This window comes from Trematomus bernacchii, unplaced genomic scaffold (genome assembly GCF_902827165.1).
Source record: "Trematomus bernacchii unplaced genomic scaffold, fTreBer1.1, whole genome shotgun sequence".
NCBI classification, from domain to species: domain Eukaryota; kingdom Metazoa; phylum Chordata; class Actinopteri; order Perciformes; family Nototheniidae; genus Trematomus; species Trematomus bernacchii.
The window spans coordinates 1977087-1999894 of record NW_022987668.1 but is presented as its reverse complement, the minus strand read 5'-3'; the positions used below and the strand labels follow the sequence as shown (position 1 = coordinate 1999894).

General features: G+C 41.2%; 1 protein-coding gene across 1 annotated transcript; it reads left to right on the top strand.

The window, feature by feature from the left end:
• The first annotated feature begins 12740 nt into the window (after nt 1-12740).
• Nucleotides 12741-21973, top strand: LOC117487239 (acylphosphatase-2). Its single transcript, XM_034135917.1, has 4 exons — nt 12741-12894; nt 13162-13178; nt 13500-13609; nt 21663-21973. The coding sequence occupies exons 1-4, from the start codon at nt 12747-12749 to the stop codon at nt 21775-21777; spliced, it is 390 nt and encodes a 129-aa protein (XP_033991808.1). The 5' UTR covers nt 12741-12746; the 3' UTR covers nt 21778-21973.
• The last annotated feature ends 835 nt before the right edge of the window (nt 21974-22808 follow it).

The window sequence follows — 22808 nt, the reverse complement described above, 5'->3', positions numbered from 1 at the left end:
TTTGAGAGCCAGGGAAAGCAGCCATGCTCCTTTATTGACTTATTTGCAGTCCACTGACATTCAAACGGAGTGAAACTACTTGACCCTTTACTCTTCAGGTTGCATAGGGAAAATGAGTAGCAGTCTACTGCCATGCTATTCAGTTCACTTTCTCCTACTTCCTGTACCCAGTTTCCTGTCTAACCGTCAGTACACATTTTACAAAAATATAAATGTGCAAATATGAAACATACAGGTCAATATCACCTTGCTATTGGTATAGCTGAACTGTCAATACCCCAAAACATATTCTTGGATATAAATATCTAATTTTGAGTTATTTAGACACAATTAACACTTATAGTTTCATGTCTTGTTACATAAGAATAGATCATATTTGTTAAGTGTTATTATGGGAGAATTACTTTTCTTGTGGTACTACTGCCTTATTATGCCCATATAGAGAGGCGAAGTCCCGCCCATCTACTTCCGACCCATGGGACCTTATTTCGGAAAAATTATGTATTGAAGTCAATGGAGAGAGAAAGATTATCTTTCTATCCCGTTTGAATTGTGCCATGAATTACACATATGATATTTGTCAATTTAAAAGATAATTTCCATGTCAAAAAAGTCACAGTTTGTCGTAAAACTGTTGAAATATAAGACTATGAAAAATACACAACTAGAAAGACTACAAATCCCAGAGTCCCGGTCCCGCATGCTGGCTCTCACGAACCGACTAACTCCCCTTGTGTGTATGTACAGCTCTCAACATGCCCAGACTTCTAGTGATTTTCACCTCTTTTAATACTTTCCGCCTCATTCTGAAAGAAAGAAGTGAAGTGTGCCAACGTGACGGCCGTCTTGGTGTGTGGTGCGAGACGGGAGATGTAGTTCATTGAGCGGTTTCACACAAAGAAAAGTGTTACTTCACAGTTTTACGACACATTTTATTTTTTTGACTTGCTAAATTATCTTTTAAATTGACAAACATCATATGTGTAATTCGTGGCACAATTCAAACGGGATCGAAAGATAATCTTTCTCTCTCCATTGACTTCAATACATAATGTTTCCGAAATAAGGTCCCATGGAGCTCCACCGGAAAGGGAGGGACTTCACCTCTCTATAGAGGAGAGCATATTAAGACCAAAACTCATGTACAACAACTTCCTTACTTGCAATAACTAAGCACCAATTAGAGGGTTATTGAGGAAAAACTCTCAACTAATGGCCTATTACTTGTAGAATATGGTCATGTAGAATAAGGCATTAATAAGTGTTTTATAATGACTAATAAAGAGCCAATATACTGCTAATATGCATGTTAATTAACAACTAGTTGATGGTTCATTTGTGTACCTTAATATAAGGTGTTACCGCATCTTTTAACACCTTTTAATAAACATGAATTGATGAATTATGACATGAATAATCTCATTTTCTTTAGTGCCAGTGACACAGCTATTCATCATCCAGCTACAGAATTTCCCCGATACCATCATTTATATACAACTTTCCAAAATGTACAAAATGTACAAAAATTACCAAATTTAAAGAAAATATAAATCATGCATACAGTTCCTGCCTCGACCTTTAAATATTTAGATAAACATAAAATATACATATAAAGTGATAATTAGAATTTCAAATATTCCCGTAAGTGTTCCTCCGGGCAAAGGCCATCTTTAATTGTATTGCACTGATTATTCAGTGTTTTTTCTGTAACAAATTATAGTACACTTTCAGATGTTACTTATTTTTGCATGGGACATGGGTAGAGTTAAACTAAAATAGCTGATTACTGCTCGGGGTTTAATCATGTGATCACGATTTCACTGGTTTCAATGGAAGGATATAATTACAGTTTATCCGATTTATCTACTGTTATCCAGCTCTGTGTGTGTGTGTGTGTGTGTGTGTGTGTGTGTGTGTGTGTGTGTGTGTGTGTGTGTGTGTGTGTGTGTGTGTGTGTGTGTGTGTGTGTGTGTGTGTGTGTGTGTGTGTGTGTGTGTGTGTGTGTGTGTGTGTGTGTGTGTGTGTGTGTGTGTGCGCGCGCCTGTGTCTGGTGATTAGCAGGTGTTTCTGCTGCTGTGGACTCCAGGTGTCCCTCATGGGCCACCATACAGGCTGCCTTACACCCAAAGTAGATTAATGGGTCAGTTTTGTGAAGTTCATCCAGGGTTCAAGTCACGGTTCAGATAGAGTTCAGCCAAGCGGAGAAGGAGGGGCGGGAGGGGGGAGAGCCAGAGCCACTCTGCTGGAAAACACAGAATAGATATACAAACATCATGGAAACACACACACATAAATACAAGATAATCATAAATACAAGAGAGGTACAAACACAGAAACATAAATACAGAAATAGAAACACAAAATCATAAAAACAAAACAGTGTGATGTGAACTGAGAAAGAAACAGAGAAACATGAGCACAGAAAGAAGATAGAAACAGAAATATTAAAACACTTAACAAAGACATAAATGCAGAAATGTAAAAACTTAACATAGGTAGACAGACAGAAACAACAATGAAGTACAGAGGTAGAAACTAGAACATGTAAACAGAACAGATACAAATACAGAATTATAAAAACTGATGGAAACACAGAAGCATCAGAACAGAAAAGAGATGCATAAAAGAACCATGAATCAAAGAAAACGAAGAAAGAACGGACATTGAAATGTAAAAGAGAATAACAAGAGAACAGAGCTGCAGAACCATAACACAGGAAGGACTCGACCTCTACGAAGACGTCGACAACAGACCAGAGATTCTCCCTTTGTTGACCTGTTGACCTGACAGTAAAGGCTAACGTTCTTTTTATTTACTCAAGACACAAACAATCTATTGAGCCATGATACACAGACACCAAACCTTCTAAGGAAGCATTTTAATTTGAGCTTAAGGGGAAATGGTGGATGTGCAAGGTTACAGCCTGCAGTAATGTGTGGGGAGGCGTGTGGCGTAGTGAGTTGTCCGTAGGTGTTCAGATCAGGGGGTCACAGGTTCAAACCCCACTGCAGTCAGCATGTCGTTGTGTCCCTGAGACACTTCACCCCAAATTGCTCCTGGATTACCCACAGTATTGAGTATGTAAGTCGCTTTGGATAAAAGCGTCTAACAAGTAACATGTAATGTAATGTCAGCTTGTCACAGAAAAACGTCAAACCTGCAGTGTAGGATTTTGCTACATCAGGTTGCTTCAAGACGACGGGATCTTTCTGAGACGCTAAAATAAATTCTGTTGGTTTGAAGAATGGCCGTCATGTACTAACAGATTTGTTCTAATTCGTGTCACATACAACTGTTTAAATGGTATTAGTCACATTTTTCTTTAATATGTCTTTCAAACTTCAGGAGGCGTCCACGTGTATCGTAGAAAGTCATGCAAATTCCTACATTGAATGCTGTTTTTTAGAAATATCCTTTAGCAACACTGTTATTGCATTATTTGTATTTCTTTCCATATAAATGTTATCAAATCAAATCAAATCAAGTTTTATTTATATAGCACATTTTTAAAACGATTTTTGGTCGAGCCAAAGTGCTGTACATATAATAAGATGTTATGTCTTAAGTATAGTATTTTGCATTGTTGAAGTAGCCAAGGATTGTTATGTTCCTAAACAACCCTGTATGAAACTTTGAGTGACATCTTTTCCACAGCTACTAATCCTGATAAAAACATGAACATTTGCCGTTTTTTCTGCGTACATTCTCTCTGTGTAAAAGCAAAGTGGACAGAAGGAGATAACCGCTTCAATCTGCAGCCAAGCGTTTGTTTGAAGCCTCCTCTGAAATATAGATTATGGACGTGGTGAATTATGCATTGCAGTGTGATCGTTTGTGCCGTCGCTGCCGGGACCTGAAACATCTGACTTATTGATGGCGGTGCAGCTGCAGCTCAGCTTTAGCTCCTTGACCCTCAGCTCAGGACTTAGCTCAGGACTTAAGGAGGGCAGGAAGTCCCGGTGAGGGGGAGGTCAGGTGAGAAGGTGCTGACATATTGTACCAGCAAGTTAGTGGGTCTGACAAAAAGAGAAAAGACCTTCTATTCAGAAACACTCACAGCTAATCTGTTAAAATGATTACCAGAGCGGTAATTACAACTGTGTGTCTGTTGGCACGGTAGGAAGAGACCAGTACAGTCAATTGTTGAGCACCTTAAAAAAATGACAAACTAAAGAACACAATGGTCAATTTGAACAGAATATACTAAATAAACTATATCTAGCAGCGCACTCAACGACAGCTTTATTTCAAAGTATTGTTTTTAGGGCAATTGCATCGCCAAACAACTAGTTATTACTGTTAAAGCTTGCGATTAATCTGGAAACCTTAACGCAAACATTTTACCCATATATTCTCCCGTGACACCGGCACCGAGGTTTAGGCCTGTCATGATTGCTTGGCCGTGAAAAGAAAAAGAAAGCAGAGGAATCGGCACTAGAGACATTCATTGCATCCACTGGACATCAGTAGGAAGCAAAACTACCTCGGTGTAACGACACCACTACACTGAAAATGGAGGAAAGGCATTTTGCTCTAGCGTGTGGTAGCAAGTTTCTTGAAGTTGCACATGAGTTTCACAGGAGTGGGAGATAGTGGATAGTCACCGCTGTACGGTAGGAGCAGATAGTGCTGGCAGTATGATGGCTCCAGAGATAATACTGCATGTCCTGTAGCACACATTACAAAAAGGGGAATCACTTTGGCTCTCCAAGTGCAAGAAAATGGTCAAACTTGTCAAATAGACAAATACCTCCATAAAATGCCAATAATTCAGAAATCATGTTATAGGCTTAAAAAACCCTCAGATTTCTCTTACCTGTCATACTTTTATTTATAACAATACTAAAATGTGTTTTAGTTTTTTTCTCACCCCTATCTTTTTCCTGTTTGCTTCCTGTTCAGTCTGGGATATGGTCAGCCTGCACAGACTCTGAATATGACTCTGAGCTACACAACTAAACTGGATTTCAATGGGCTTGTTTATAATGAGATAAGCTAACCTCATCCTATTCTAACACACACACACACACACACACACACACACACACACACACACACACACACACACACACACACACACACACACACACACACACACACACACACACACACACACACACCGGACTCTGAGGAGTCAGACACCAACTGACCGGACAAATGTTCTTTTGCTTTTTCTCTCAAACACTGCCGCTGGCTAACACTCGTGTGTGTGTGTGTGTGTGTGTGGTGGTGTGTGTGTGTGTGTGTGTGTGTGTGTGTGTGTGTGTGTGTGTGTGTGTTTGTGTGTGTGTGTGTGTGTGTGTGTGTGTTGTGTGTGTGTGTGTGTGTGTGTGTGTGTGTGTGTGTGTGTGTGTGTTTTGACTGTGTTTGTCAGTTCTTGCCCACCCTCCAGGTCTGTGTGTATTGTAGCGGCCCACTGCTCTTGTGTCCTTTCATTAAGGTCAATTTGGTAACTAGGGTGGCAACACATCCGCACACACACGCACACACACGCACACACACACACTTGCATACATACATTTCAGCTGAGCCAAATCAGCCGTTTTATTCTGCCTCAATTAGTTATTGGTGTGTGACATTTTCAATTTGGACAAAAGGAATAACGGGGATGTTTCATATACATAAAAAAAACAAGACTATTTTGGTTTGAACAACTTACCTTCACCCTTGTGTCACTTAATTGTACTGACTTTAAATGGGACTCTGTGGCGATTTGATTTACAGATGACTAATGGATTGTACGTTTTCTTGTAAAGCAAAACCAGACATGGACATGCATACATTTGCAAATCAACCGGCAACACAGACAAGAATAAACTGTATTCTGTCACCTTTGTTACCCAGGTAATGCTAGCTCCTTTTCCCCTCTGTTTGCAGGTCTTATGCTAAGCTAAGCTAACAGGTTGCTGGTTGGAGTTATTTACTGTCATGATGAATTTTATTGATCTTGTTGTTTAACTCTTTTCAAGACAGTCTCTAAACTTATTTGGAGATATCTTTAATAGATGAATACACATAAGACAGAGTAAGACTTTTCTTTACTATCTTAGGTTAGCCTACTATCTATATCGCGCATGTGAAATGTACAGTAAATATAATGTAACAAACAGCCTGGAGCATCAACACACAAAGCAAGTCCTTACCTCCAGTTCATCAGCGTGTCACTGGAGGCCAGTAGGTCAGATGGATCTAAAAAAATAACTGTCTCATTCTGTGGAGATGAGACGCAATCAGGCGTTCAACATGGCCGGCGCAGAGCCAGTTACATCACTGAGTGTGAAGACTGTAACATTTAAGATGAAGACCCAGGAGGCTGAATAACATGTACCATAGAGTAAAGTACATAAGGAATATAAACCTGATGACCGTAATGTATCTAATATATGTACATCCTGTACTCTTAATGCATCTGAGGCTGTACGCTGCTGCTGTCCGCTCGCATCAGATCAGTGTGTGTGTGTGTGTGTGTGTGTGTGTGTGTGTGTGTGTGTGTGTGTGTGTGTGTGTGTGTGTGTGTGTGTGTGTGTGGTGTGTGTGTGTGTGTGTGTGTGTGTGTGTGTGTGTGTGTGTGTGTGTGTGTGTGTGTGTGTGTGTGTGTGTGTGTGTGTGTGTGTGTTTGGATGACATTACTAAAAAGAGTCGACATGTTACACAGCAGTGGAGGCTTTAAACCCTCCAGCCACACACACACACACACACACACACACACACACACACACACACACACACACACGCTCTCAGCTTTGCTCTGTGCCCGTATGCATGACAAGACCTCTGAGACCCCCTAAACACACACACACACACACACCACCGCCACCCCCACCCACCCAAACTCGGCAGCCCAACGCCTAATAGCGCCCAGCATCTTCCCCTCTGACGTGTGTGAGTGTGTGTGTGTGTGTGTGTGTGTGTGTGTGTGTGTGTGTGTGTGTGGCTGTGGCAGAAAGAACACTGCGACCTAAAAACCCAGCTCAGTGAGAGCGACTGCACGCCGAACAGAAGGCTCATCCAAGTGTAAACACACACACACACACACACACACACACACACACACACACACACACACACACACACAGCACACGTGGACACGCACATACACGCGGCACATGCAGACATATTAACACAGAAGTTGAACAGAAGATTTTGGATTCACACACACTATAACGTCTTTAAACAAATAGGATTCAGATATCTTAACTTGCTTTGTTTTTTATGTTTGAACAAGCAAATACAACAACATTCATAATTGATATGCTAACAGATAGCTTAAGAATGTTTTTATACAGATTTTTGTTGGCTTTTCCCTTCATTGAGTACCTTCACTTTGCATTTTGTAATACATTTTCATTTAAAACTTGTAACAGTGTGGTATTAATCCTTCGAAATGGACCTCTTTCTAAAAATGAAGATTGAGCTGACACATATGCTCCTATTAACACTATATGTGTACCCAGTATGTGTGTGTGGGGGGGGAGGGGGGTGGTTGTGTGTGTGTTGTGGTTGTGTATAGTAAATATTTTTACAAGAGCGATCATCTTGGCTTCATGTCAGAGTCCCCAGCTGTCAGCACACCGGCCCCTGGCAGAGAGAGAGAGAGAGAGAGAGAGAGAGAGAGAGAGAGAGAGAGAGAGAGAGAGAGAGAGAGAGAGGAGAGAAGAGGAGATAGAGGATCGAGGTGAGAGCTCGTCTCGCTTCCTCTCGCTTCATCTCGCGGCTCTGAGAGTAAGAGAGACATTGACTGTGTATGCGTAGCTGCAGTAACAGTGAAAACAGTGACTGAGAATTGAAGCTAATTAAACATGATAAGCTAATAATGGGTTGTTCCAGCCATCTCAGATACCTCATCACAGTTTAACACAACCAGCTTTCACACAAACAAAATACATTTACCAGAAGTGTGTTTTCTCGCATCTTCAAATTACTGTTTTCTGGCTTATGCTTTTTGGGGTGTGTTCTAGAATCTAGTGAATTTACATGCACACAAACATCTAGAATCTAGATGTTTGTGTGCATGTAAATGGTCTGCAAAGGCTAAAATCCCTGTGTTCCCTCCAGAGGGAGTTTCTCTCCCACACAATCATTATTTTAGCAGGGAAGGATGGTTTCCTGGAAATACATTATGGAGAAAGAACACACGTGTACAGTAGGTCTAGTAGTGTGTGTGTGTGTGTGTGTGTGTGTGTGTGTGTGTGTGTGTGTGTGTGTGTGTGTGTGTGTGTGTGTGTGTCTGTGCATCTGTGCGTCTGTGTGTCTGTATCCATACAACTATTTGTGTAACATTACAGTCTGTCTCTGTTTATTTTTTCATATTTCAGCTATTCCTTTGATTTTATCCCTGCTGATGATGAACAGGGTGTGTGTGTGTGTGTGTGTGTGTGTGTGTGTGTGTGTGTGTGTGTGTGTGTGTGTGTGTGTGTGTGTTCAGGCGTGCTGAGGCGTGCTGTATGTACTAGATGTTCCGGTACGTTCTGACCTCCTGGCTCGTGTTGGGGCTCGGCGTCCTTGAGGATTCAGTCTGACGAGCCGTTAACTGAAGTCTGTTGGTTTTTTCTCTGTGAATCTCTGATTCTATACCTGAACTGTTGTGCATCGTTTGCATAAACTATTTACTGAACATCACATGAAAGTACACAGAGAGAAGCTTCCTGTCTTTACTGCTCACAATCTCACTTTATGAAAGCAGAAATGTTAGACTGGTACTTTGCCTGGTCTCATGATGGAATATAACGGATTCATAAGGAGTATCAGTAATGTTGTTTCGGGACCAAGTTATTTCTATGGCACATCAGAAAGTATTCTGTTTTGGCAATCTTTTTCCGGGGGTTGTTACTGCAAACTTCAAAACATTTTGACAGGCAAAGTGCATATTATTTTGCATGCTAGCATTAGACAAACACATTTGCACAGCAGAGGCCAGCTTTTAAAATTGACACAAAGATAATACTGAGAAAACAAATGTTTTATTAGGTTAGGTTTATAATTGTTTGCTATGCTAGCAAGGTATTCTCGGTTTAAATATCCCACTTACTATTGGATGAATACAAATGTAGATGATGTTTAGGTGTGTGTGTGTGTGTGTGTGTGTGTGTGTGTGTGTGTGTGTGTGTGTGTGTGTGTGTGTGTGTGTGTGTGTGTGTGTGTGTGTGTGTGTGTGTGTGTGTGTGTGTGTGTGTGTGTGTGTGTGTGTGTGTGTGTGTGTGTGTGTGTCAAGGCGTGCTGTACAGTATGTACTAGATGTTCCGGTACGTTGTGTGTGTGTGTTGGTGTACTTTTCACGCAGAAGTCAAGGTCGATGCCGTCACAACCGAGTCAGAACAAACCATGACTCAGCTTCAATATAACATGACTCAGCTCAGCTCGTGGCACCATCATCGTCTCACTCTTCATGTTTCCATTTCATCTTTAAATAGAGCGGTTGCAGGGATGACGTCTTTTTGAAGGCCGACCCGGAAGTTAGCATCACCCCGGTTCCCTTGACAAAAATATTTTTGGATTATTGCGGAATTTAATATCTTTGGAAAACTAACTTTTATGATCCTTACATATTTTGTCTGACAGGATAAACTCCACATATTAACGCCACGTTCATGATCAAAAATGACATCCCCAGAAGAAAAAGCTAACTTTAGGCTCAAAATGAACTACATCACGGTCATATAATTTAACCACCGCTAAGCTAACGGCGGCTAATGTTTGCTGTAATCAACACTTGTTTGCAAATGTCGTTTTTATCCCACAAAGAAGCTTCAGGCATTCACCAGTGGGGTATTTACTGTCGTATTTTATGTCGTAGTACATCGCAAATTCTTTCTAAAAACATTTCAATAACCTTGATTCTGATTAAATGCGAGGGAACAGAAAGCTAAAATGCTGACTCATTCCAGGATTGAGTCCTGCATGAGATTATCCAATCTATTAAAACTGCATTCGGTGTAAAACGCAAAATCACCATTTTATAAAGTCAGGGTTTCTCCTTGGCTGGTCAGCTGTTTATCGATATTACAGGTGTGTGCAGTGGCGACTGGTCATTAGGGGCAGGTGGGGCACAGCCCCACCTAGTGTCAGCAGAAAGTATTACAAATAATGATTACAAAAATGCAAAAAAATAAATAAAAAAATATATAAAATATATTTTAAGATCATGTTTAATCATCTGATTCGTCTGTACATTGCTGTTTTAGTCTGTGTTCTTCTAATTAGTGTGTCTACAGTCACAGTGTGTGCCTATTGAGCTGTTTAGAGCCATGTGGGACAAAACCTGATTATGCCCCTTCCTCTCGCTGTGAAGTGAACGTGACTGTAAAAACTACACTGCGCATGCTCAGAGTATTTTGTAATGAAATGTGTGTGGCAAAAAAATAATGACCAGAGGGGCACGGAGCTACCATCCCCACCATACGTCATCTCAAATCATTCAGAGCTGATTGGCTGTAAGTACGTGTGCCGCGAAAAGTGTGGTGTGTGAAGAGGAGACGAGAGAGCTGCAGTGGCGCGTCCTAAAACCAGGAAGTAAGCACAAAAAAGCAATGAGATTTCTCCAGAGGATTTTAGAAAATAGCTCGAAATAAGATCTGTGGGAAACGTACCTGTTAGATAAATGCACGTTTTGATTAGCCGGATAACATCCACATGTCTACCCTACTTTTATAATTTTTTTATCATAAATCTATGGATTAGATTTATGATAGACTTTTGAAACTACAAGAACATAAGGAGGACTTTTACAAAAAAGTAATAGAAATGTTTTTCCAGAAGGATAGGCAAATGGACTTCATCTTCAAGTCAAGGTAAGACCGCCATTTTATTGAAAATGGGATCTTACTAAGAGAGAACAATTCAATATTTAAATGATAAAATTACATTTTTTGGGTATCCTTTTGTTGAACTGTCTGTTTAAAATTAATCGAAGCATCAGACAAAAAAAGCTTTTGAAAATAATATTATATTTTGGTTTAGGTCAAAATATAATATTTGTAAACCTGAAGAGTCAGTGCCAGTGCCTCACCAGCCATGAACCTCACTGCACGTCACTGCAGAAGCTTATATATAGACATCTAAGTTTTTTGTGCCCCACCACTTTTGTACATATAAAAACGCCACTGGGTGTGTGATGTGCAGAAGGAGTCAGAATTTGAGCAGAAATGTGAGCAGTGCTGGATTTACAGCCTCCTGGTGTTTGTTTTGACACTCACAAAGATTAGACCCCCGTGTGTGTGTGTGTGTGTGTGTGTGTGTGTGTGTGTGTGTGTGTGTGTGTGTGTGTGTGTGTGTGTGTGTGTGTGTGTGTGTGTGTGTGTGTGTGTGTGTGTGTGTGTGTGTGTGTGTGTGTGTGTGTGTGTGTGTGTGTGTGTGTGACTAACTACCAAGCTGCTGTAATCTGTTAGGTTTTACTGACACCTAGTGTTCATTTCGAGTACTTGTTTTGAACAGTTTTTTTCCCCATGCTGATAGTTAATATATACATATAAACTTATTTTTGTTGTTGTTTTTTGGTATTTTTGTCTCTTCGTAGTTTTTTTGTCTCTCTTGTGGTTGTTTTGATCCTTTTCATTGTTGTGAAGTTGTCTTTGTAGCTGTTTGCAACCCATTTTGCATCTTTTTGCGTTTCTTTGCGGTTACTTACGTTGTGTCTTTTGTAGTTATTTTGTGTCTTTTGTGGGGCTTTCTTTCTTTATGACCACTTTCTAGTTCTCTGGGTTTTCTTGTAGTCTTTTTTTGTCACATTCAATTCTGTTTGTGTATCTTGATGGTCATTATGAGTCTCTTCCTGGTTGGTATCTAGCTCTTTAAAGGGGACCTATCATGCTAAATGCACTTTTTGATGTCTTTTATACATAAAAATGTGTCCCCGGTGTGTCAGGGAACTCACGCAGCGTCAGAAAATAAAACCCTTTCTCTTTTCCTCCGTTCCCAAATCTTTTAAAAAACGAGCGGATACAGATTTGCTGTCGATCTGACGTCAAATCGGCGGCGGACCCACAGAAAGTTGCTATCAGAAACAATGCCTGACGTGTTTTGGGACGTAATCTCGTCTTTGTTTACATTAGCAAGCCTCGCTAACACTCAGAGCTAACCTGTACTGGAGAGCACATGTGTTTATAAAGCAGGAAATAAAAAAAGGAACTTACCTTGTGATAAACCCGCAAGAGAAAAAGCATTTGAGCTCCATACTGTTTCAGAAATAATCCTTGATGTGGTTTAGAACAGGATGGTGTTTTATCACAGCAGAATTTAACTTTATCTCCGGTAGAATTCTGATCAGGCATTAGCTCCGCCTCCTCTTTCTTTCTTTTTCAAGCTAAGGACCCAAAATCCGTGTTTCTCTAACAGGGCTGCAAAAGAGGGGTATGAGCAGTATGAGGCATGGCTACAATGGGGGATCTGTTTGGTATTTTAAGCAAAAAAACTTCACAGACATGTTTTGTATAGGTATGGCCCTCCCTACAATATATGTTTCCAATATAGCATAAGTCCACTTTAAGTTTAATGACGTATTTGATTTAATAAAAAACCTTTAAATCTCTTTAGCTTGTGTTACCCACAGACTTTATTTCAGGCTTCTCGCCAAAAACCGATTGACTTCCAAATGATGGAACAGAAAGTGCTTAAATGCTCACTCATATCCAAGTTTAGGACTCCTTCCTGCACCTTTCTGTAGTAGCATAGTATTTGTAGTTGTTATCGTTTTAATGGACTACAGATACCATGAGCGTCCTCTCTGGTGAGATATTCCTGGAGGAGTGAGCATGTGCTCGCAGAGAGTCCTCACAGCGGGGGTTTTCTCTCTCTCTCTGACCCTCCTCCTCCTCTGTGTCACTCTCTGTCTCAGGATGGGTGAAGCAGGAGGAAACAAACTGACCTCTGTGGACTTTGAGATCTTCGGAAACGTTCAGGGTCTGTGTGTTTCAATCTGCTCTTCTGTTTTCTGCTCTGTGAGCTCAGGCTGTAAAATGATCTGATGCTTAATTTAGGACGGAGGAACTCACTGCACTCTCACTGCAGCCTCAGGGTTATTATTGTGTTTAATATTAATTCACCTGACAATATAGTGAGCTGCTTGTTTTCACGAGTCGAAATAAGAAATATAAAACTGTCTGTTGTTGTAAAATATTTGCTGATTACATGTTTTAAGTCACTCTCTCTTTGTTTTTGTTTTGGCAGGAGTCTGTTTCAGAATGGTGAGTTTCTCTGTTTACTTCAGTAATAATAATACAGTATAGGAAAACTCTGACGGTGCTAACAGCGTGGATATTTCGAATCATTTGCTGGTTAGTTGTGAACTTGTGATGATTCAAAAAATGAATTGGTTGCACATTACTTCAAATAACTGACTTTTTTTTGTATATAGTTAGTATTTTATAGTCAAAAGTCATGTGACCTCTGCTTCACCGTGCTAGATCAGTGACGTTTCCTGATGTAATATAGCCTTTTTAAGCTCAGGAAACTCAATTGTTCCCTTATGTACAACGTTAACCCCTCTGTCTCCCCTCCCCTTGCAGTATACGGAGAAGCAGGGTCTGCACCTGGGTCTGGTGGGCTGGGTGAAGAACACCCACGGTGGGACGGTGGTGGGACAGGTGCAGGGTCCCACTCACAAGGTGGAGGAAATGTGAGTTCACACTGTTATCATTTGTATTTGTTTATGTAACAGACCTTCTGCACACCTGAATGTGAAACAGGTTTTTTGGAGGGAAGAAGATCTTGATGAAAAAGATACAAATAGACACAGGATAAAAACCCTAGATTTGTATTTGGGATGTTTTCTTCCCATTAGTCTTAAAACAAATATGTCAATCTCAAAACGAGTGCATGAAAAGGTAGGCAGTGTTTCTCCTTAAATGATCTGCAGCATGATCTGAGTGTTTTCGCATTCAAGTCTTATAGTGCTGTGATGTTACTTATTCAGCCACTAGATGGCGTTATTTACCTTCACAACATAACAGATTCAAATTCAAACATTTTATTGTCATATGCACAAAGCTACAGTATAGAAATGGCAATGAAATTCTTCTGACCCGAGGCCTGTACTACGAAGCTGGTTCAACCTAACCTGGATATGTTTGAGTTAGCCGGTTGGCCCAATCCAAAACATACGCGCTCTGGCTAAACTGTACTACGACGCTGGTTATCAAGTGGATCGCTCAAGCCAGCCGTGTCCTATCTAGTTAGGTGCGCGTTCACATGAAAGGGGTGGTATTTGGAGCATTCGACCAATCACAAACACGGACAAGCGTACTGACAGCGCAGCGTCATACTTCCTGAATGAAAAGTTAACTTTAATATTAGTCAAATATGAAGAAGTTAAACTTTAAACATCCATGACTTAAACACTTTATCCAGGATAAAAGCCACATAGCTGCACCTGCAAGGTGAATACAGCTGGTAAAAGAAAAAGTGTTTGAATGCGTACATTAACAGGTTTATGAAATCACTGCCCCGTCCAAGACACGAGTGGATCTGACTTTAATTAGGAGAATTTGACTCGAGTGTTTCGTCAACTTAATGTGTTGCTTAAAATAATACTTCTGCATACAGTATGTGACACTGTGAGTGTTGCACGGCCAGATACGGCTCAAGAAGCTGACTCAAATAAGGAAATATATGATACATTATGATGTGATATGATATGAATGATAATGGGACACATCTACGTCTGCACTCACAGTGCCGCGGACTGTACTTAATGTTACTCTGATCCGGTTACTTATGTCGTGGCAGATATTTAAGTAAGCTTTCTTAACGCTAATATTATAATAGTCAGATTGCTCTGAAGATGGGAGGGGATATTCTATTAATTTTCACGTTCACACAGTCAGTTGATTTTGGCCGGCCGTCTTTCCTGCAACGGCAGTTTTTCTGTATTTCCTCTATCCTGTAATATGAATTGATCGCTTTAAACTCCGCACACGGAGCTCTGATTGGTCAGCAGGCGGTGCTTTCACTGAGTTGATCTCTTAGCCTGCCACCTAACCTGGGGGCTATACTACGAATCAAGATTTTCGTTTAGCAAGCTAACTTCAGGGGTTTCCGGTCCTACGAAGCTGGTTCACTTTTTAGCGGGCTAGATAACTTATTCTGAACGGCTATCCTCCGGAGCAGGATAGGTTCCAGGATAAAAGCACTGCCTGCTGACCAATCAGAGCTCAGTGTGCGGATTTTAAGGGATCAATTCATATGACAGGAGGAGAAAGGAAATACAGTTTAAACTGCCGTTGCAGGAAAGACAGCCGGCCAAAATCACCGACTGTGTGAACGTGAAAATGAATAGAATATCACCTCCCATCTTCAGAGCAATCTGACTATTATAACATTAGCGTTAAGAAAGCTTACTTAAATATCTGCCACAACATAAGTAACCTACAGTCCGCGGCACTGTGAGTGCAGACGTACCCCATTATCATTCATATCACATGATATCACATCATAATGTATCATATATTTCCTTATCTGAGTCAGCTTCTTGAGCCGTATCTGGCCGTGCAACACTCACAGTGTCACACTGTATGCAGAAGTATTATTTTAAGCAACACATTAAGTTGACACTCGAGTCAAATGTAATTAAAGTCAGATCCACTCGTGTCTTGGACGGGGCAGCAGTGATATCATAAAACTGTTAATGAACGTATTCAAACACTTTTTCTTTTACCAGCAGTAGCCTATTCACCTTGCAGCTGCAACTATGTGGCTTTTATCCTGGATAAAGTGTTTAAGTCATGGATGTTTAAAGTTTAACGTCTTCATATTTGTCTAATATTAGTTGACTTTTCATTCAGGAAATATATGACGCGCTGCGCTGTCAGTACACGGCTTGTCCATGTTTGTGATTGGTCGAAAGCTCCAAATACCACCCCTTTTATGTGAACGCGCACCTAACTAGATAGGACACGGCTGGCTTGCGGTCGAGGTGATAGCCAGCGTCGTAGGACAGTTTAGCGAGAGCGTTTTTTTTTTTTGGATTTAGTCAGCCGGATAACTCAAAACAGATCCAGGATATGTTGAACTAGATTCGTAGTATACCCCCCCTGCTCCGGAGCAGGTTTGCCGCTCAGCATAAGTTACCATGGAAATCTAGCCTGCTAAAAAGAGAACCAGCGTCGTAGGACCGGAAAGCCCGAGATTCCCTGAAGTTAGCCGGCTAAGCGAAAATCCAGCTTCGTAGTACAGGCCTCTGAGCTCCTCGTTCTGTCACATTTTTATATTTTGTACCAATACTTGCAGAAAAAGTGATATTTTAACCGATTAACCTGATAAGAAAGCAGTACTTAAACACATCCCTTTATGATCACATATCTCCTCCTCACTGTTCTCCCTCTCTCTCTCCTCTCACTCTGAAGTAATGACAGTAAGCACCACTTCATTATGAAGCTGGAGCTCACTTTGTTTTGATGACCTCTCTGTCCAGAGGGAGTGATGTCACCAGGGTGTGGACGTCTCATTTGGATGACATCACTGCGACACACACACACACACACACACACACACACACACACACACACACACACACACACACACACACACCATGTATACATCACTTCAGGGGACATTACATTGACTTACATGCATTTCCTGGAGACTTATCCTAACCTTAACCTTAACCAACACATGCCTAACCCTAACCCTTACCCTTAACCTTACCCTTACCCTTAACCTTACCCGTACCCTAACCTTAACCAAGTCTTCACCCTAAAATTAATGATTCCCCTTATGGGGACCTCCATTATGTCCCCACACGTGACTGTGTAAACAGATTTAGGTCCCCACAAGGATAGTAATGCTAGGCCACACACACACACACACACACACACACACACACACACACACACACACACACACACACACACACACACTACTATTTCCTCCCGTCCTATCAGAGGTGTTTTCCGTGTCATCGTGCTCACTCTCTCTGCTTCCTGTCTGCTCCACTTTCACCACGACCTCACTTCCTGCAGGGCCTGGGAAACAGGGTCAGCTGTTCCTCTGGGCCGAGAGGGGGGGGGGGGGGGGGAGTGAGGGAGGGAGGGAGGGGCAAATCATAATAAGAATAAGAATAATACTTTTAATAATGGCAAGAGGAAGGGAGGAGGCCGGGAGAGGAATGTAGGGAGGGGAGTCAGAAGAAGTTGAAGTACAAAAATTAGAAAAATTCTAAAAGAGGAGGAAGGAGAAAATGGAGGAAGGAAAGGAGAATGGTGGAAGTGGAGAAATGGTAATAATGGAGAGGAAGAGAGAGTGAGAGTAGGAGGTGAACGAGTGGGTGGTTTCCTCTTTACTCTGAGAGAAAAATCCTAAAGATCCGAGCAGCTTGAAAACAAGAAAAAGTGAGGAATGGAGAGAAAGGAGGGATGGGAGAAAGGAGGGATGGGTGAAAGGAAGAAGGAACTGAAACTAAAACAATCTCCCTGTCCTGGAATTTGTGGGAGTGAAGTCAAGGGGTATAAAACAAGACGAGTCCATTATTTATATGCCCCAATATACGTAATCACACATTTGTAATCAGAGGCTTTACAACTTATTCAGATAAGAAAAACCTTCCCAAAAGTTAAAGAATGTAGGACATTTCAGGGGGAGCAATATAGGAGACATTCCTCTACTTAGACGTGTTATAGATGTTGTGTGTACAGAATAATCAACACAATAACATGTACAGTATGCACACTGACACACGTATACATGGAGGGAGGGCTAGAGAAAGACAGATGGATGAAGAAGAGAGAGAAACAGATGTAACAGGTGGGATTAATCACATGATAGAAATACAGTGTGTGCATAGGCGGATTTTGCGGGGGGGGCATTGCCCCCCCTAGTGGCTGAAATATGTTACAGCATTACTACGTCTAAAACTGTTCCAATACAAATATTTCGTATATCAATATTTTAATAAGGTAGGACACTGGTTAATAATACTGTAGTGTGTTCAAGTAACCAAGGGATATAGTAGTTATCAAATAAGTATAAGATGTGCACAGTTATGATAAGTTTTACAGTTATGTAATGCACTGTTGTTGGGGGGAGAGACCGCCCCTTCCATATGAGTGTGTGTGTACGGCGGGCATGGAAAAGTCATACTCAGTGCGGTGAACCCTGGCTTTATTGCTACTGTATCCATAGCACCCCACGCAATAGTTGGGACTGTGTACTGACGTCAGTAAAAATGGTTTGCCCCCCCAAGCGCAAATGTCAAACTCCGCCTATGAGTGTGTGGGAGATGAGTCCGTGTGTGTGTGGGTTGAATCCTGGTTGAATCCCCATTTTTGTGGGAGTCGGCCCAAAATGAATACAATTGTGGCGCCTAAATAATGAATGTAAACGTTTCTGCTGTTGTTGTTGATCAGATTCAGGGACGTCATGATTTCTCAGGACTTTTTGGTTCATTTTAAGCCTCTATTGTACTTTAAATAGTGATGGAAGAGTCTGAGTTGTTGCCTAAAACATCAAAAATGTGGTTATCTTAAAAAGTGTTCTGATGTTTTCCTCCTTGTGCATCACTACTGGCCTCCGCCCAGAGAATGAAGAGGACACTAATCTTTGAGCTATTTCTGGAACAATACATGTATTGTGCATAGTCCTCGCTAAATAAACATTTAATACACAAACACTCTGATTATCAGATGATCTGCGAGGTTAGAAATGTTGGGCGTCTGTTTGCAGTTTGAGCTCCTGCCAAAAGAAGTGTTAAACACTGTGAGAGCCTGTTTTCATATTATCGGACAAATATTACATTTTTGGCTGTCCTACCTTTACTATTCAAGAATCCAAAGCTTTATTGTCATATGCACCTCAGCAATGGAAATCTAAAGCGCCAGGCTCCTCCAACAATGTAACATACAATATACTTGTAATAATAATACAAGGGAGGCTGTGGCTCAGTGGAGAGTGTGCTGGACTTGGAATCAGGGGGTAGCAAGTTTGAATCCCACTGCAGTCAGCATGTAGTTGTGTCCCTGGGCAAGACCCTTCACCCCAAATTGCTCCTGTGGGGATTGTCCACAGTACTGAATGTATGTAAGTTGCTTTGGATAAAAGCGTCTATCAAATGACATGTACTGTAATAAAGCTTTATTAGTATTGCACTATTCATACACTAATTAAAACAGAGAACAAATCATTCACTTCAGGTCAAACTTTAAACCATTGTGCACTCATGATGCAGCATCAGGGCCGCCGCTTGTGGACAGGCAAGGCAGGCAACTGCTTGGGGCCCCGGACCAGAAGGGGGTCCCCAAAGAAGGTAGATTAAGAAGGTCCACAGCAAGGACAACATGAAACACCCTTTAATTTACTGCAACGACATGTTGGGGAACCCCCTCAAGGCGGCCCCATGCATAGCGCGCCGTAAAATGCTGCTTCTTATCTTAACGCAGCGTCCACACAGCGGCGTGCGTTGAAGCTTGCCGGTGGGCGTGTCTGAAACTCGACCAACAACCAATCACATGAATCTCCCGCCCGGACACACAAGCACGCGGTTTGATTGGCTAGAGCATGTACTGGCATATGATTTGATTGGCTGACGCTTCCGTCGAAGCTTCAAAAGTTGAACATTGCACAACGCACGCCGCCGTGTGGACGGGCCGTAAGTTTTGTTGCCTTGCTCCGGGGGGGGGGTACTGTCGGCTGTGCGTGGTGACGAAAAGCTGGTTCGAGGGGCCCCCAGTGAATGTTTGCCGAGGGCCCCCACAGACTCTACAATCGGCACTGTGCAGCATAAAAACATAATATTACATAATATAACAATTCAAGGAATACAAGGGGGTAAAAAGCGAATGACTACAAAATCAAAAATGGAGTTCCTCTCATAGTTAGAGAGAGGAAACAGGAAGTGGACTGTAAACTGTGCTGGAGGTTTATAATGGACATGTTATTGTGAACCTACTGATGCGAATGATCTACAAAACAAAAACAGGACCTAAGCTTTTGATAAGCAAGATGTATCCTTTTTAGGGTCGAGGGCTCAGAAATGATATGTTAGTGAGGGTCCTCACATGTCCATTAGTGTGTGTGTGTGTGTGTGTGTGTGTGTGTGTGTGTGTGGTGTGTTGGTGTGTGTGTGGTGTGTGTGTGTGTGTGTGTGTGTGTGTGTGTGTGTGTGTGTGTGTGTGTGTGTGTGTGTGTGTGTGTGTGTGTGTGTGTGTGTGTGTGTGTGTGTGTGTGTGTGTATGTGTGTGTGTGTGTGATGTGTGTGTGTGTGTGTGTGTGTGTGTGTTGTGTGTGTGTGTGTGTGTGTGTGTGTGTGTGTGTGTGTGTGTGTGTGTGTGTGTGTGTGTGTGTGTGTGTGTGGGATCAGTGTGTTTCAGGGGAAAATGGCTGCAGATTACAAAGCAACAAACATCCAGCTGCTGCAGACTTAACACTAATCTGTGTGTGTATGTGTGTACATAAATATGTGTGTGTGTGTACATACATATATGTGTGTGTACATAAATATGTGTGTGTGTGTGTACATAAATATGTGTGTGTGTGTGTACACATATATACGTGTGTACTGTATGTGTGTGTGTACAGTAGAGTAGTAGGTCATAGAGCGATCAGTCAGCTGTAGATTCAAGACGTTTTTTGCCAAAAAAATTAAAAAGTAGGACATCTCTCATCTCCCTTTCACACTCTCTCCTCTTCCTCCTCCCTCCTCCCTCTCTCTCTCTCTCTCTCTCTCTCCCTCTCATGGACATGACCCTGATCCACTGAAATCTCCTTTAATCTACACACACACACACACACACACACACACACACACACACACACACACACACACACACACACACACACACACACACACACACACACACACACAATCAGAAACGTCCCGATCAACAGTCTGTGGTAAACCTGAATATGTCTGCAGCAGAAACACCCTCAGATTCTCAGGGTTAATTATAGCTGAAGGAATGTTTTTTTTAATTTTCCCATCATGCCCCTGGTTGTCCCAGAGACTGGTTTGACCCCAGAGAGGCTGTTTTACTTATTTTTGTCTACATTTTTGTCCCACAAGACAGTGAAGCCCACGATTATGACGTCAGTTGCTCTCCAACAATTTGCTGCAAAACAACTCGGGGCCTGTTTCACAAAGACAGACTAACTCTGGATCAAACTGCTGATTTTAGGTACACGTCAGAAGTCATTCGATGTAAGAACATGCCACTGACTATCTTAAAGGGATAGTTTGGATGTTTTAAAGTGTGGTTTTATGAGGTATTTCTCCATAGTCAGTGTATCCAGATAATGTAGTTTTTCTAAACAGATTGGAGTACCAGCAGTAAGCTAAGCTATGCTACTGCTGTCGACATATTTTAGATACCTAAAACAAACACATTAGTTCAAGTAAACACTATATTGTGAATATTTTAACCTTTTTTTACAAACTTTAAACTTACTTACTACTCACCAGACTCCATCGAAAAAAAACATTGATCATTTCATTCAGGTTTTATGTCTTATTAGTTACGTTTAGTTATTCCCACCCTGCCAGCAGAAAGCGAATTAACGTTATTGCTTTGGACGTATTTCACTTTCTAGTATCGCCACTTTTGGATCCTTTATGACATTTTGTTGGAAAACTTCATGAAGGGACTCAAACACCTCATCCCAAAACAATCTTAGTTGAGGTCAAGTTAGAAAACATGTTTATTATTGTAGTTTTTAAGGTGAATATTTGTCTTTCTCGTCCACAGGAAGGTGTGGCTGAGTAAAGAAGGAAGTCCGAGCAGCCGCATCACCAGATTCTGCTTCTCCAACCAGAGAAACATCGACAAGCTGGAGCTCTCCGGATTCAAGACGCGCTTCTGACCAACGAATCAAACGCACCCAAGAGAGCTTCTCCTGTCCTCAGAGCAGAAACACTGAAAGACACCGACAGTGGTTTGAGTTTAGATTGTATATCCAGGTGTACTGAGAGTTTGATTATGAGTAGACTTCTAAAAGGAACAATATGTCCAGATAAATGAGTCTACGGTAATCATTTATTCGTAATAAAATAAAAAGATTTTGGTGAAATGGATCCAATTCCCACTTCTTGTAAAAAAGTTTCCAAAAAAGAAATGAAATGTTATTCTTTATTAGTTTAATCACTACTTTTATGCCATACATTTATATTTGTTAGCAGTTTTTAATTAAGAGAAGTTATGATACCAAGTAAACCATTGGGCTAAAGTTACGTTTAATTTAGTTACAAATCCAAAAGTCAAATAAATATAAATCTAGAAAAGAAAATGTACAGTAAAATATGAAAATACATTAAATGTTTTAAAGAAAGCTACACACTGATGTACAACATATTGACGAGGGAATAGGCAAAGGCTCCCATTATGAAGTATATGTATTAATTTGTTATATCTGAATGGATTTTTTACAAATAATCTCCTTGAATTTCTCGAACAAAGTAGTTGAAATATCCCTCATAAATATATGTCCTCCTCACAGATTACATCAGTCCAGTGTATTTTTATATGTCACTGTGTGATGTAAACAAACGCACCCCTGCTGGGATTTTGGCGTGACAACGGAACGCCATGTGACCCGATTACCTGTCAGCTGATCCAATTAAATCACTGATCTGCTATCACACAGCCACAACATAAACACTGTGTGTGTGTGTGTGTGTGTGTGTGTGTGTGTGTGTGTGTGTGTGTGTGTGTGTGTGTGTGTGTGTGTGTGTGTGTGTGTGTGTGTGTGTGTGTGTGTGTGTGTGTGTGTGTGTGTGTGTGTGTGTGTGTGTGTGTGTGTGTGAGAAAGAGAAAGAGAGAGAAGGCTGAACAAACTGTTAAATATCTGATTTTAAAATCCCGCTTGTGTGTGTGTGTGTGTATTTTTGTGCGCTT